General features: G+C 43.1%; 1 protein-coding gene and 1 long non-coding RNA gene across 3 annotated transcripts in view; both read right to left on the bottom strand.

The window, feature by feature from the left end:
• Window positions 1–11151, bottom strand: part of LOC144092481 (uncharacterized) — a 40520-nt gene extending 29369 nt beyond the window's left edge. The window contains exons 1-2 of the long non-coding RNA XR_013306049.1: window positions 11084–11151; window positions 10706–10881 (exon numbers count right to left, since the gene is read on the bottom strand). This is a non-coding gene — a long non-coding RNA (uncharacterized LOC144092481). The remainder of the gene's footprint in view (window positions 1–10705; window positions 10882–11083) is intronic.
• A 459-nt stretch (window positions 11152–11610) lies between these two features.
• Window positions 11611–16343, bottom strand: LOC144092883 (F-box/WD repeat-containing protein 10-like). Of its 2 annotated transcripts, none has more exons than XM_077626033.1 (12): window positions 15584–16343; window positions 14886–15059; window positions 14549–14679; window positions 14368–14469; window positions 14089–14195; window positions 13761–13964; window positions 13566–13687; window positions 12863–13017; window positions 12652–12794; window positions 12400–12561; window positions 12161–12324; window positions 11611–11852 (listed from the first exon to the last, which is right to left on the bottom strand). In XM_077626033.1, the coding sequence occupies exons 1-12, from the start codon at window positions 16062–16064 to the stop codon at window positions 11614–11616; spliced, it is 2184 nt and encodes a 727-aa protein (XP_077482159.1). In that variant the 5' UTR covers window positions 16065–16343; the 3' UTR covers window positions 11611–11613. The 2 variants fall into 2 exon arrangements, with proteins under 2 accessions (XP_077482159.1, XP_077482157.1); XM_077626031.1 differs by having other exon boundaries at window positions 13761–14009.

Genomic DNA, 16343 nt, shown 5'->3' on the forward strand with positions numbered 1-16343 from the left:
AAGCCCACCTTAAAGGGCAAACAAAGCCTAGACATTTTTTGAAAACTGGGCGAGCCTCCGAGAAACTTTTTCAAACAAACCCATGGTCCGCAATTCTGGCTCCAGCTGGCAAAATTTGTGTATACAGCACCGCAATCGAGGACCCTTAAGTAGCATAATACATGCAATACAGCCCGTTCTAGAGTCAAAAAATAACTGGAAATGTTTGCGATGGGGACGGTCCTTCCGGAAAAAGGTCGGGGAAAATAATCTAAGTGTTTACTTCCGCAAATGAAGACACGACAGCATTGTCAACAAAATGAATCCCCCTACGAGGCTAACTTTTCCCGAGCAGAAAGACACTTTCTGGGACAGGTCTGGCTTGTCCCGAAGACTTTCAAACCTGAGATGCGAGTGGTGATAGTAAAACCTGTCAAAATATGTGGGCTGGTCTCTTAGCCCGTGATCCAAAAACGAGGCCAAGTCTGGCTTTTGTCAACATGTAGAAGCGATGTTTGTTTGCGTTGAATATAAACAACGGAAATGTCCAAAGTCTTACATTGGGGCGTGGGACATGAAGCTTTAACCTCGGTAAGAAAACCAAGATGGAGTGTTTTTCTGGGACCTTCTAAATATTGTGGTTCGAGCCTTTTATCCGTGTGAATTTGGTCTGGAAAAAACGGAGAATTTTTAAAAAAGAAAGTTTTTGGATGTTGTTTTAGACATTGCAATGCTGCTATTTATTTTTACCTGTTGTGTAAAACTGGCAATACAATAACTAAATATTTATGGCTAAATGTCTTGTTTTGATCTGTTATTTTCACACATTAGCATTTGTTATGATTTACACTGGTGTTTTTTATTTTTAAGTGAAAGTTGTATTGTAGACCTTGCATAATTGGGGAATTTTATAATTAATCTCTTAATTCTTGCAAAAAAATACTCCATATTGTCACAAAAAAAAAGCTAAATGAAGGATAAAAAACTACTAACAAACTTAAAAATGAAGACTAACTAAATGTGAAATATCAAAACTAAATTTAAACAAACTATAATAAAGATCTAAAAAAAGACAGGAATCGAATCGAACTATGACAAATCTTGCGCTATTAACAGTCTCTTTAAAAAAAAATATTTCAGCTCTATAATCTGAAAATTGGTAAATCTCGCCCTCAACATGCATTTTTCGTTGCTAACGAGTTTCCAAAACGCCGACAGTCGCCCCCTTGATTTGTTTTGACAGTCCGCGAGCGCGAAAAACGAGACTTTACGACATCTCGGCGCTATCAGCGAAAAAGCAAAGACCCCGAACGCGTCTTAAGATGTGGCGAAGACATCTCGGGGCACGGCTGACAAACAAGACGTCAGCGTTCACGTCGCCCTGTTTATCTCGGCGGACGTTCCTCGCAACGTGGCGCCGCTCCAGCGCTGAACGCTGGAGATAAACCTCACTGTGGAGACAACGTGAGGATGAGTTGAAACAGCTCGGCTGCGAGTGCAAATGCAAAGAATTAGCCAACCGTGGCGTGGCCTGACGCCATTTTGGCTCCGGGGTATTTTTTTTTTTTTAAAGCCTAACCTTCCACGTGACAATGTCCAGGTGCCCGTAAAAACTGAAATCTGCTCTTTGTGAGTGTTGGCATTCCAGCCAGGAAAATATTATGAATAATGCCACGCACGCACGAGCGCACACGTGCTGCGCATTAGCGATGCGGGAATTTGTTTCGTTTCGCGTCGGATACGCGTACGGGGAGCCCGAGGATCTATCGGCCCGGCGTTCCTTCATGCGTTACCGCCCCGTGAATTGCATACAAGTTGTTAATAGAGAACATGAGGTCGTATTAAACCTGAATGAGCAGCAGACCAACGGCTTGGCAAAGTGCGTTCTAGATTAAGATGAAGATGGCATCATATTTTCTCACTTAGAATTCATTTTTTCATTGTAATCAAAAGCAATCTTGCAAATAGAATGAAATACCGGGTTTTCTCGCATATAAGCCGCATCCGCGTATAAGCCGTACCCTTAAAATTGCCTTGAAATAGTTGAATTTGACTATTTCTCTCGTATAAGACGCCCCTGATTCACAATTTTCACTTCCATATTTGGTACTCGGTCGTTTGGTCGCCGGTCTTTTGGTCGCCCGTTGTCACGGTCCGGGCGACCAGAAAACGTCGACCAAAAGACCGGTGACCAATCGACCGCACATGAAGCATTAAAACCACCATTAAAATTGCCTTGAAATCGTTGAATTTGACTATTTCTTTCGTATAAGACGCCCCCGATTCACAATTTTCACTTCCATATTCATGGTTTTAATAGGGATGTGTTACCTTGAAGGGAAAATCTTGAGAAAAATCAGCACTATTTCTGAGAGACTGTCCCAATTGATTGCTGGATTGCACAAAAAGGAGGTCATGTGAGCAGTACAACCGGGAAGTGTGTCCGTAGTGGTCGAGTTTGTCATCCCTAGGTCAGATGGCGGCGCCCTGAGCGAGCAATAGCAGGCACAAGTTAGTTGTTTTTTTTAATTTTATGGTATGTTTTTTCTTGAATTTCATTCATAGACATCAAAATAAATTTAGTTGAGAATTGTCTTGCTGTTAAGTCTAATTTATGCGCATATAAGCCGTACCCTCGATTCAGTCATCATTTTTTGGAGTGACAAATGCGAGAAAATACGGTAAACGGAAATAGTATTTTTGCTAACGTGCTAATCAATAATCCTACTTTAAACAGGCCTGCTTCTTTTGCATAAGTAGTACACAATAAAACTGACCTTAAAATCATATTAAAGACATCTAAAATACGAGCCAATGAGAAGAACAAGACCGGATGCTGTCAATTGATGGAACCACAAAGAATGACATATGAAAATAGACAGACATAACACTCTAAAATGACGTCGCGCTCAATCATCCCATCATGTCCACTTTAATTTTGACCAAAATAAAACAATAACATCCAATTTCAGCCAATTTAAAAAAATAATAGATCTGATTTTTTCCATGAAGGTTGCAATCTGTTTGTTCATTGTCGTTTGGATAAATGTAGATATTTTCATGTAAGAATGTTGATGGCGAATGACACAAACAACTTTAAAAAAAAAATTAAAAGAGGACCGTTCTTTACTTTGACAAACTTTTCCAAAGTCATCATAAAAGTCTGTCTTATGGCCACATAAAGGAGTAAGAGCGCGCTCACATTCCTCTCTGCGATGATGTGTGTATTCCCCGCGACATTTATGCTTGGCCGTAATGGATTGCGGCCCGTTAAAGATTCCCTAACTGCTCCGTCTTTTAGTGCCAAACGGATTTGCGTTTGGCACGCCGCCTTTTCTCTCCCGAGAACGCCACACTTTCAATTAAGCGCTACTCGTGCTTTTCCTGCCACCTCGTAACTTGATTTTTTTCCGCATTTTCACCAGCCGCAGTAATCCACAGCATTTTGACTTCATCTGGATTTTTTTTTTCAGTATCCATTTGTGGATAGCGCCAATAAAGATGCTCATGTTGGCAAAAGTGTTGGAACGTGGGAGAGCCAATCGCGATAGACCGCTCAACACTAACATTTACCGTATTTTCTGGCGTATACGCTCGTATTGATCGCTCAAAAAATTGATGACTGAATCCAGGGTATGGCTTATATGCGCATAAATTAGACTTGACATCTACGAAATGCCATAACGCAAGACACTGCAGCCGATACGGTCATTTATTTCAAAATAAAGAAAAGATAAACAGATAAAACGCCTAACAAAATTTATTTTGATATCTATGAACGAAATTCAAGAAAAAACATAAAACGTATCTTGCATAAAACGTGAAAAAAATCACTTACTTGTGGATGTCATTGCTCGCTCAGGGCGCCGCCATCTTACCTAAGGATGACAAACTAGACCGCTACGGACACACTTCCTGGTTGTAATGCTCACAGACCTCCTTTTTTAATTTGTCTATGTGCCCCCAATAGGAATGAGCAATCCAGCAATCAATTCATAAAATAAAATACCACTTGCGATGGCTTATCTTAAGATTTTCCCTTCAAAGTAACACATTTGTACTCCCTATTAAAACCATGAATATGGAGGTGAAAAATTGTGAATCAGGGGCGGCTTATACGAGGGAAATTGTCAAATTCAACGATTTTAAAGCAATTTTAAGGGTACGACTTATACGCAGAGGCGGCTAATATACGAGAAAATACGGTAACTGTTCTACTAAGGACAGGCAAAAATAGTTCAAGGTTTCTATTCTCACAAACAAACAAAAAGCAGGTGATAAATTTATCAAAAGGACATTGTCTGTCAAAACAGGACCAATGAGGGATGGAAATTCAGGAGCAAGCCGTCATCTCAAGGTCACGTCTACCAGATCTTGGTTCTCCGTTCAATCTCGGACCCTTTCATCAGTAGCAAAATAAAACAGATTCCTTCCCGTATTTGTTTCTACTCATTTCCAATTCTCCACTCTGTTGACAGCGCGAAACATTCGGCAAAAGACGCCCAAAATGCAAAGCGCGACATGATGAATTAGCGTCGCGACACCTCGTATATCGTGACGCCTCGCATTGAAATTCCTCTGCCGGGAAAATAGGAGGTACGCTGATGAATGCCCCTTCGCCACCAGACCGAAAGTCCTCCCATACATTAAAGCCAGCCGTCCAATCCCGTCTGACACAAATGCGTCAGAATGACGGCTCATCTTTCTTCCCGCTCATCTCCGTTTTTGTTTTCCTTTCTATCGACACGCCAAGGACAAAGAGGTTCAAAATATCATCCAATCACGGTCTGGTTAGCGACCAGACGAGACAGATTGAAGACCAGGAACTGGACCAGGTTCCGGAATGTCAAGAGGAGAACATCGGGTCGGCATCCAGACCACCGACGACTCAACGTTGTCCCGATTTGCAAGTGACAATCAGGAAGCACCATGCTAACACTCGTCACTTTCAATAAATAGCCTTAACGAATGGCGAGTAACTCATCTGAGAACGAGACATCTGCTTTTTTTTTTAGCAACTTGACATTTTGCGTCTGCTGATCCCTTCATTCCTCCAGAAGTGCAACCTCACTCCATCAGATGGAAGCGATTTAGCTGCCAACTGATCGGACGAAGGACTAACAAGACGTTGGTGGGATTAGGACTACTCCGCATCGGTGTCGGCGCCCCATACGGCTATTTTCAGAGCATCTGATTTTGTGGCCAGATCCGAATCCTTCCAATAGTTGTCGGTTTTTAGGATCGAGGGGCTTTTCGGCTCCTGTAAAATCAGTGCGACTATCTCTCTTTAAAAACTAGAGATGGTAGCAGAACACGGTGTAATACTGGGACTAAAATACTCGGATCTGAATCGGGACACCTGGTTGACCTCTTAAACCAGGGTCCCCCTAACTCTTGAACAAAGGGCTACAGTGAGTGAAGGATTTCGTTCCAACCAAACGTAACGACACTTTATCCGCAATCGGGCGTCTTATAAGTGCCATCGGTTGATTGCAGTCAGGTGTTGAGCAGAAACCTGATTGGTTCAACCGTCCGTGGTGGATCGGTTCAAACAAAAACTGGGACACACAGCAGCGGTTTTAAGAAATCTTTCCCGGATATTATAAGGCAAGACGAAAGGTACACGTCAGACTGGTTGTCGCCCCCTATCTAGGTACCGTATTTTCTCGCATATTAGCCGTCTTCGCGTATAAGCCACACCCCTAAAATCATTCATAGAGCCATTTTATGTTTATCTTCGGCCGCATTGTTTTATGTTGTAGCGCAGGGGTGTCAGACCCGGGTTGGTTCGCGGGCAGCGTTAACGTCAACTCGATTTCATGTGGGCCGGACCATTTTAGATATGATAAGATTATTTTTTATAAATGGATTAAAAGAACTGGATTAAAATCCCTGAATATTCCGTTTTTTATAGATATAAAACAATGTTTATTTTAGCTTTTTAAATATATTTTTAGATTTTACAAAATGATTTTTGAACTAAAAACAGAGAAAATTGATTAAAAAATGACAATGATTGATTTTAAAGGGGCAAAATCAGGAAATTTAATGTACATCTATACTCTTCATTTGAATTTGATCCTAAAACAGAAAGTCGCCATTTATGATTTACTTTCCCGGGCCATACAAAATGATGCGGCGGGCCAGATTTGGCCCCCGGGCCTCCACTTTGACACGTGTTGTAGCGTTTTGTGGAGGTCAAGTCTAATTTATGCGCGTATAAGCCGTTAACGTATTTTTAGGGTGATTTTCTCTTGAAATTTGACGGTTCCTTTGGACTTGACAAAGCGGTCGGGATGAGAAATGTCCTATCGGGGAACTTCTGGCACCCGCCATGGCAGCTTCATTCTTCACGGCCACCGCTCCCCTTCCTCCGCACGCCTTCTTATCGTTTTTTGCTCCAAAGGCTGTCGCCGCTTTCCCCCGCCCCCGACTTCCCGTCTGTCGGCAGGACGCCGGCGAACGCCGACCGCGGCGTGTGGGCGCTCTCTGATAGGGGTTAATAAGACGGGGCAGGATGGAGCTTTCTGTCCCGCCGTGGCAAACTCGCCATTTGTTTGGCGCTGGATCGGCGAAGGGGATCGGGGACGGCTCCCGGGGGACAGGACAGACTAATGTATCGGTAAAAAACCATTAGAAACCGTCGGTGGGAAAATGCCCAATCGTGACGTCCAATCTGCGCAGTTTTCGCACTATTCGTCGCCGCGATAACCGCATTCTTTTACGACTATTTTATGTGGCTGCTAAATTGGAACACAGATGTTCATTACAATCCTTCCGCGGGATTTCATGAGGAAAGACCTGGACAGTAAAATGGAATCCGAGCATCCTTTAGCGTTTGAAATGGAATCTTATTTAGTGAGCACTTTAAATGAATCAGCCAACTGCAATCCTTGATTTTAGAAGTGCAAATTAATAGGCAACAGAGAGCGAGTCAAACAATGCATGAAGAAATGAATTGGCGAATAGAAAAGCAGCTCATTCAGGATCGTCAAGAAGTACAGAAGTACAGCGTAACACCAAGTGTTGGGGTTATTCTGGGATGTTATTATATGTGCATTTTAATCATTAATATGTATAGGAGCTTGATTTCAAATTGGGACTGAGCAACCTCGAGGCAGCTGGCTTCGAGGACATTTAATTGTTTTCAGGACTATTGACTCGGACAGGACACCATGTTCCAGGCCGAGGACTGTTGATCCGAGTTCGCAATGAAGATCTACGAAGGACTCTTAAATTGCTTTGACTTGGATTCCGGCAGATGGCGCTAATCGAATCGACTTCCGAAAATACTCGCATATTGTTTAAAAATACTGTCGCCCAGTTTACCTTATATGATTAAAAATACTGTCGCCCAGTTTACCTTATATGAAGTTATTATGCTTACTTGTGCAAATTCTTACGCAGGTGTTTTTGGTTTACAACCTGATATGAAATTGTTGTGGCAGTTGTTTTTTGACCTTAATGGTGTTATTTGGTTAGCTTAAGTAATTTTTTGAATCAGATTACCTTAGATGTTTTGATTATGCGCGACTAAATGGACAGATGCCGAGGATGCCGTTTCTTCAGAATGTCACGGTGGCGAGGACGAGCCAGGACGATTCTCACTTGCAAGTTCAAAGCTGGAATATGTCAACGATGTCTCTCTGTTTTTATTAAAGTATACCTATTAATGAACCTATCACCAAGTACTGTATTTTCTCGCATATAGGCCGTATTTATCGCTCTAAAAAATGACTGAATAAAAGGTACGGCTTATATGCGCATAAATTAGACTTGACATGCACAAAACTGCACAGTGACAAAAACCAATGCGGGATACGGTATTTGTTTCAAAATAGAGAAAAGATTAAAAAGATAAAATGCTAAAAAATAATAATTTTGACGTCTATGAATGAAATTCAAGAAAAAAAAACATATCTGGGATAAAACGTGAAAAAAACGGTTTGCCATTTCTCGCTCACATCTTATCTAAGGATGACAAACTAGACCGCTACACACTTCCCGGTTGTACTGGTCACATGACTCCTTTTTTTGAAAGCTCCTCCCATGAAAAAGGTCTCCATTGGCAATTTCTCAACTTTCCGTGGTCAATCTTTTTTTTTCTTGGTTCATGTTTGGGTGATGAATTTAAAACGTCAAGCTCCCACCAAGGCCGGCAAACCGCAACTGCAGGGAAGTGGCCATCTGATGTGGCCTGCTTGCTACGCTCACTGCAAAAATGCTTTACGAATTCAAAGAGACTTCCAGACTATCACGGGGTGTCGTGTTTCCTGTCTTGGAAAAAAAACGAACATCCTGGAATCCATTCACTTTTATTCCACTAAATCCAGAATTTCTCTGCCCAGTTAAAATTCGTTTCACCCAGAATTTAAGCACGACCATTCAGGTCTTGTCGTTCCTACTTTGCACTTTCACTGTTGAGGAAACACAGTTTTACACCTTTGCATACGTTAAAACTGCAGCTGCATCACGTATTTATTACTCCCTTTTTAAAAAATATCACTCCGTATATATATTTTTAATCCCGCTCAGAACTATAAAATATATTCTGCTCTATATTTCCCCAAATCCTCATTAAATATCTTCCTTAAAGTTCTAATTCCAATCACAAATTACATTTTAAAAATGATTTAAAGGGGGAAAACGGAGATGTTGTCTAACGCAATTGTGAGTTAATTATCATAGGGTAAAAGAAAAAAAATATATATATATTTTTTTAAATTATGATCATAGTAATTAGTTTTCCAAAGCTTGTTTGCACGCTAAAAAAACGGCGCCCCAACAAAAAAGTGACACTCAAGGAGGTGACACATGAAATGTCGCCGTGCTTCAGGAAGTCAAGCCACGCTTTATGAATCGCCGACTTGTTCTTGTCCAACCCCGAGACCACTCAAGTGCACCGAACGACCCCCACGCGGTGAATTTTACGCAGCTGCCCTTTGACCCTCGTGTCCCCACATTAACGCGTGAGAAAATAGTGAAATTATGACTACTTAACGCCGGCCTTCTGGACCCGTTGCCCGATAACTGCCCGAACTGGAAAAAAAATGACCCTGTTGTTATACAAGTGTCCAATTTTTTTGGTTGGGGGGGTTGAAAACCATGTAGTGACAACATTGCGACAGATTACAAGGCTAAATTTCAATCGAGTATCCGTCCAGAATGCAAATAGAGCTATCGTACTCTGTAATAATCCAATACGAATGGCTTTCAGGCCTGAACACTTTAATGTACAAGATCGACCACTAGCGGACATTTTTAAAAGTACATGTCTAACTGTGATATATTGCATGCAATACACATTGCAGTGTAATGAGAGCCAGTCTCAGAATAGCAGTAAATGCTTACAAATGCGGCATTCAAATGAAACGTGTTCACATTCTTTGGCAATGAGCCACAAATATGGCCTTTAAAAAAGGGTAAAAAATACATACAAAAATAAAAAAAGTCTTCTAAAGTAACAGGATTGTTTTAAAAGTAAAAGTCTTACAATGTGAAAGGACAAATTCAGGCACTTTTCAATGTAAATTTTGAAATCCAAACTCAAAACAGTGTGACTCAATTTGGTTGTATTTTATGATCTGTAGTTTTTAGTCTGGTTGTTTTGAAATGCCTTTGGAAATAAAAGATTTTATTATTTTTATTATTAGACGTCCATATTGGGAGATCCTTCGTACTCCATTTGACAAGGATTTGTTCAAAGCCTTCTGGTGACGCAGCGTGAAAAAAATTCATGTGACAAACTGACTGTCATGCAAATGCACGGCTTCTTTGGAGAAAGGGGCGTGTGCAAATCATTCTTTCTTTTTGATCCTGTGACCTTTGCGACCCTTGAGAGCGTACCTGTCAATTCTGTCAAACTTGTGCCTCATGCATACATCAAGACCGGAGCCTTCTTTTCTTACTGGGATTTTGCACTTATTATCCACGGACAAGAGTCCCTAGACCGACTTCTTTGTTGTTTCCAGCTGTTCCGACGCTGTCAAAGCAAAGGGGGGGCCACGCGGGCCTTCCACCCCTGATCCTGGAGCCTAATGACGCCCCCGAGGCAACGGGCTAAGAGGGCAGGGCGGCGGAGGGGTGAGAGGTCGCCCCCCATCCTTCTAATGATGACGTTGCTTCATCTTACACGGAAAAACCGCATACGATGCTTTTGAGAAGGGCTGGTAAAGAACATCGGATTCTAATAATCAGAAATGATTTGGGCGTGATGGGCGTTCTAACATAACTAATAAATAAATAGATAATAAAATAGAAAATGGTGACTCGTATGAAATTGGAATAAAAAAATGACGTGGATAATATTCAGTTTGTCAAGCGAGGAATTAATTGTCCATAAGAACCAACACAAAAGCAGTAAAGGTTGTTTTTTCTATACAACACTGACACCTATTGGTCAAAAATGGATCATGGGAGACGCACAAATGTGATAAATTCAACCATCTAGTAATCCAATGTGTACACTGTACACACACAAACATAAATAGAAGTACTATATACAAATACACAAATATACACACACGACGTGGTGAAAGCTTTACATCTCATTATACTTGTATAATGACAATAAAAACATTCAATTCAATTGAATTCAATAGACCCCGTGACTATGTGATAAGTGTTCGAGAACATGTATAAATAAATAAGTGAATAAAGTGACAAATGATGAACTAGATAATGAATAATGTAAATCAAAAAAGTTTGACTCACCAAAACAACATACCTGTGTATTGCACATTAGAGTGCGTTATTCTGGGTTACTCGACCGTTGCTTCGTGGGTTCGAACCCAAACACGGCGAGCATCGGTCGGTTTTTGCAGCTCGAAAACCATCATTTTCCATTCCAGACGTGCATTCACATTTAAAAATGTGCAATACCGCTTCGAATGCCATTTTGATCTGAAACAAAAACAAAAGTTAGGTCTCCGTTGACACGCCGGGCTTCCTCGTGTTTGGGGCCGCCTACGGTGCGTCTCGGTCGGCCACTTGGAAGGAGATGCCACGCTGGTTTTCATCCAAAAGTGTTCGAAAACAACGATTTTACCACGCTGCATTAATGTGGATTATTTTGCTATTAAAAGACAAAATGAGTGTTATTTACCTGGGTCACGTCAGAAGGATGACTTCTTTCACAGCTGGCAGTGATTGAAAGACGGAATTCGAGTACAGGTTGGGCAAAGGTCCAAAAAGTATGACTCGTTCAAAAAATACAGGTTTTGCGTTATGAACGGTATAAATCAGTTTATATAAATTAAAACACATACTGCCTTGGTTTGAATTGCGAAGAACAGATTGCAGGAAGGATTAAATATATGAAAAATAAAAATAAACTCCCAAAAACTCAATATACCTGCGTCAAAGAGGTTTTGCATTAATGTTATCATCCAGTTTAACTGACAATAGTTAAAACACCATATATTGTGAAATTGTAAAGAATTGTATTTTAATGTCGCTGCATATCGTCATCTTTTATAGATGAATCACAAGTTAATTGAATTAAATGTGCTGAGATTTACACTATTTTTGTCAAAAAATATGTCATATAATTTCATTCATCAGAGGTAGGAAGATATGGTAAAGATGCAACTCATGTATTTCTATCTAAATTTGCAATGACTATAGAATAAATCATCACTTGGTATTCCTGCCACTTGCTCGATCTTTCTGCAAAGTTTGTTTGGTTGGAAGTTTGTTTGTCGGATTTTGTTTGGCGGGTCGCTGCTGGTTCCGGACGGATGTGGAAGGTCGGCGACGGTGGGAGTGGTGGAGGTTATTCTCAGAGCGTGGGCTGCTGAGCTGGTCCATGCGACGTGACCTCTGACCGGCCTCGGGGGTCAAGGCCTGGTGGAGGCTTTTTCCGTGTGGCGTGACTGTTAAAAAAATAAAAAAAATGTAAGGGATTATACCGAGCAAACGGGATTATGCGTCCAAATTGTAGAGATTGGCAATAACGCAACTACACAGCTAAAACAAAAACAAGTATACAAGACAGAAGTTAGCATCTATGAGGGCCGGTTTTTGCTATGTTCAATTTGGGCGACCGCCTAAGGCGCAATTTAAAAAGGGGGCGTACAGTTTTGCATTAGGTTTGTCCATTCAGGCCTCAAAATAATAATCCAGGACCGCCTTAGGCAGCTATGGTAAATTTGTTTGTATTTTATGCTAATCTTTACTATACCCGGTTCTGTGGTCATGTGATTTGCACCGACAGAAGAGGAGGCGCCCGGTTTGTGTGGCTCGTCGATGCCCAATCCGCCGCTTCCCTTGGCTGGTTCTTCATAATCCCAGAAGACTTTGGCAAACTGGTAGAGTTTGACGCAAGAAGAGGCGTTGACTAAGATGCTAAGAGAGAAGACGCATATTTTTTAAAGTGATGGCGTCCCATGCAGGCGATGGCGATGGCGAGCGAGGCCCAACTTGTTCTCGCAGAAGTGCAGCGACAGCATCCGACCGGTGGTCTCGGCCTCCACCATTATGGACCTCAGGCAGTCCCCCGTCAGGAAGTTGAAGACGCGGATCTTTCCGTCCACGCAACCGGTGACCACTCGAAGGTAAACCAGTGTCAGGGACTTGACCTCCCTTGAGAAAATGTCAATCCAAGGTCAAATTTGAAGTGAAATGACTACGGTTTGAATATTTTTTAAAAACCTGCTTATACAGTCCGCTTACTTTGGATGACTAAAAGTCATGAGGCATCCTTTGGTTTCGCGTCTGATACTCCAGGCCATCACCTGACCGTTGGTGTCAGCAGATAGGAGGTGCCACTCATCCACGAACATGCATCGGACCGCGCTGCGGTGGGCGTCGATGACCTGGCGAGCGAGGACAATAACCATGGATGTAAGACGGCCAGGCAGGACGGACGGCGAAAGAAACTCACCCGGAGAAGCGAGGCGTTCTCGGCATCCCAGAGTTTGACGACTCCGCGGTCGCAACTACTGAACACGGTGGTGGCGTTGATCTTCACCGAGCGCACGGAACTGCGGTGCTTGAAGTTGAAGTCTTCCAAATGCTTCTCGGTCTGCAGACTCCACACTGGCAGAAACAGAGGTGGTCCTGGTTAATTTTGAACCCTGAACGAACAACCTTCATGAATCCTTTCAGCCCCCCAAAAACTGAATTTGACCCAACAGAACAGTACAAATGTCTAAACATAGAAATCCCCATGTAAAACGCAAATATTGAGTCAATTAAAATAAGAAATCTTAATAATGATGCCATTCAAGAGGGGCACGTGAAGACAAACAATGGCATAGCTGTTGGAGATGTGGGTGGTTTCTAAGCCTCATCAGTTTTTGATGCTAAGGAAGGTTTTGCCATGAGTCCCTCTTCCAAGCTGAATCCTGAACAGCAAGTCCTTTCACGGTACGTCCTAGAACTGAACATTCTATGTCCTGTCCTGGTGTCAAATGTTCTACAATAACTTCAAATCTCAAATGGCTATTTGCTTTGAGACTTGTTATCACTCGCTCTTTTATCTACGATCGCATTTTTGTTTTTTCGTTGTTTTTTCGTTGTTTTTCGATGTTTTTTCATTGTTTTTTCGTTTTTTTGTTGTTGTTTTTTTGTTGTTGTGTTTTTACCTTTGGCCGTGCAGTCCTTGGCACCAGACACAAGTTTATCCCCGTGTATGTCCAAGCAGTTGATCATGCTGGAGTGACCGTAAAGCACCAAAACGCATTGATCTGTCCTCACGCTCCAACACCTGCGACGGGAAAAGACCAAATGGTAACGCCGTACCCAAACCGATGGATTTGCCGTGAACCAATTTTGCCCACCTGATGCTGGAGTCGCAGCTGGCCGTGATCACCAGGTGGCGTTCCGGGCAGAGCAGGACGACGCGAATGCTACCCACGTGGCCTTTCATCAGCGCCACGTGCTTGGCGACCGTTCCCACGTACAGTAGACGAACGGCACGGTCCTTGGATGCCGTGCTCATGAGGGGTCCGCCTTTGTAGTCCACGACGCGGTGGGGGTCTTCACTGGACATTTTAGTTCCAGTAAACAGGCATTGGCAAACATGGACCCTAACCAGAACCCACTTTCATCTGGCACGCGACTTTTGAGCCCAATTTTTTACCCCAATTCCCGTAACAAAATACTCACTCGTCAATCAGCACCGAAGTAAAATACGCCCCGCAGTAAACGTTGCGTTCTTCCAGCTGCACCGTCTTCGATTTGATGTAGCCGTAGGCTGCTTCAAAAGGCCAGAGCTGCAAAAAACACAATCATATCTTAATATTTTCGCTCCTCCTCCAAACAGTCGCCCAATCAACTGACTCAAAAAGTTACTTATCACATGACGCTGAATATCAAATGAACCTACTACTTGGTTTTGGCATAGCAAGCTTACAAGTAAATAAAACTTTGTTTTTGTGGGCTTACACCTGTGGTCTTGACTTCGCCGCTCTCGTTGTGCAGGACGGGAACTGCGATCTCAACCATCCTGGCGTAGGAAGGGTTGACCATATGCAGGCCTTTGTAGCGCTAGAAACCGAAAGGAGTCAAAACCTCAACGTTGACGCTAAGAGTCTTGAATGAATACGTGTCTTGCCACCACGCCCACCTTCATCATGGCCTCCACCTGCTCCTGGTAGAGCTTTCTGAACCGCATCTCCTCCATGGTCTCTCCAGCTAGGTGCTTCCAATGCTTGCAGACCTTCATGCAGCGCTTTAGCGTAGCCTCGTCGAGCAGCCCTGACTCCACACAGAACATCTAAATACAATCCAAACTGAACACCAAGATGGGAAAAACATGCAGCACCATTTCCGGACTACAAAGCGCTACCCATTGGTTCATTTATGTTTTACCACGTGGAGGTCGCGGCTGGTTGTCAGGTTGCGCCTTATAGTCCGAAAATTAAGGTGACGCGTGAGGCTGAGGTCTGCCGTTGCGAGAGTACCCAGAATCATCTTGGAGAGTTCGGCGGGAAGGCCGCCAATGAAGTCTCGTGGTCTGCTGAGTCCAAAGGAAGACCTTGAGGATCCGGGTGGGCCAGGAACCCCCAGAAGAAGCTCGTTCTCCTGCAAGTCGTCCGTGCTGCCCTGCTCGTGTGATTTACTACTGCAACTCTTCACTGAAAAAGTCAATGATTTGATGGTGTCGCTTTATTATATTTCATAATGCACATATATTAAGAGTTGGATGATTGGATGATTTGGTTTGTTTTGGTTTGGTTTGGTTTGGTTTGTTTTGGTTTGGTCTGTTTGGATTTGGTCTAATTTGTTTTGGTTTGTTTTGATTCAGTTTGTTGTTGATTCAGTTTGTTTTGATTCAGTTTGTTTTTTGATTCAATTTGTTTTGATTCAGTTTGATTTGTTTTGTTTTGATTTGTTTTGATTCAGTTTGTTTTGATTCAGTTTGTTTAGATTCAGTTTGTTTAGATTCAGTTTGTTTTGATTCAGTTTGTTTTGATTCGGTTTGTTTTGATTCAGTTTGTTCTGTTTTAGTTTGTTCTGTTTTAGTTTGTTTTAGTCTATTTTTATTTTTATTTTTGGGTTTGGCATGTATAGGGTTATGATGGAGCAATACAAAATCTGTCATCAAGAGTGGTGCAGAAAATATTTATACTTCAGTTGGGAACTTTCGTCTTTTTCTTACCGTCCAGCTGCCGTTGGAGCTTGGTGACCACCACGCCGATGAGATGCTGGGACATACTCAGCAGCTCCGGGTCGCATCTGAGCAGCAGCAGGCAGAGGTAGCGCGTCTGAACCCACTCCGGGGTGTCGTCGAACCACTGCCAGATCTCCCGGGTCAGGGGCGACGGCTTCCTCTTGCGGTTGAGCCGCGCGTAGAGCTCCGGCAAGGTCTTGCCCTTAGACGGGGCGTAGCTCAGCAAGTTCCACGAGGTGAGGCGCAAAGAGCTCTGGATGTTCTCCAGGACCGGCGCGCTCTTGCAGCGCACCACCAGACCCACAATGAAGCTCCGGCGGGGCTCGTCCGAAATCTTCCACAGGTCCAGCGGCGTGGGTTGGCTCGATCTGGGCCGATCGAAGAGGCAGGAAGGACAGATGTCGCACGGTTCCTCGGTTCGGCTCTTACACGTCGGCTGACGGGGCCGCGAGAGCCGAGATTCCGACATCTTTCCCTTGTTTGAAGTGGACGCCGAGTTACCAGGCAATGGGCGTTGCTAGCACGCAGCGGGGATTCAATCGCAGAGCCGAGCGTGTGTCTGTGGAGCATTTTAAATCAATCCATGTCGAGCCGGAATGGAACCGTTTTGGGACTACGACGTCCGTGTTTTGTGGTCGCGTCTTTCATGATGGTTCGCGCACACGCATGCAACTCACAGGCACACGCCACACTTAAAAGGCGGATGACGAGTTGTTGGTGACGTTTTCACATCGGTGAACAAAAAGTG

This window comes from Stigmatopora argus, chromosome 18 (assembly GCF_051989625.1).
Source record: "Stigmatopora argus isolate UIUO_Sarg chromosome 18, RoL_Sarg_1.0, whole genome shotgun sequence".
NCBI lineage: Eukaryota > Metazoa > Chordata > Actinopteri > Syngnathiformes > Syngnathidae > Stigmatopora > Stigmatopora argus.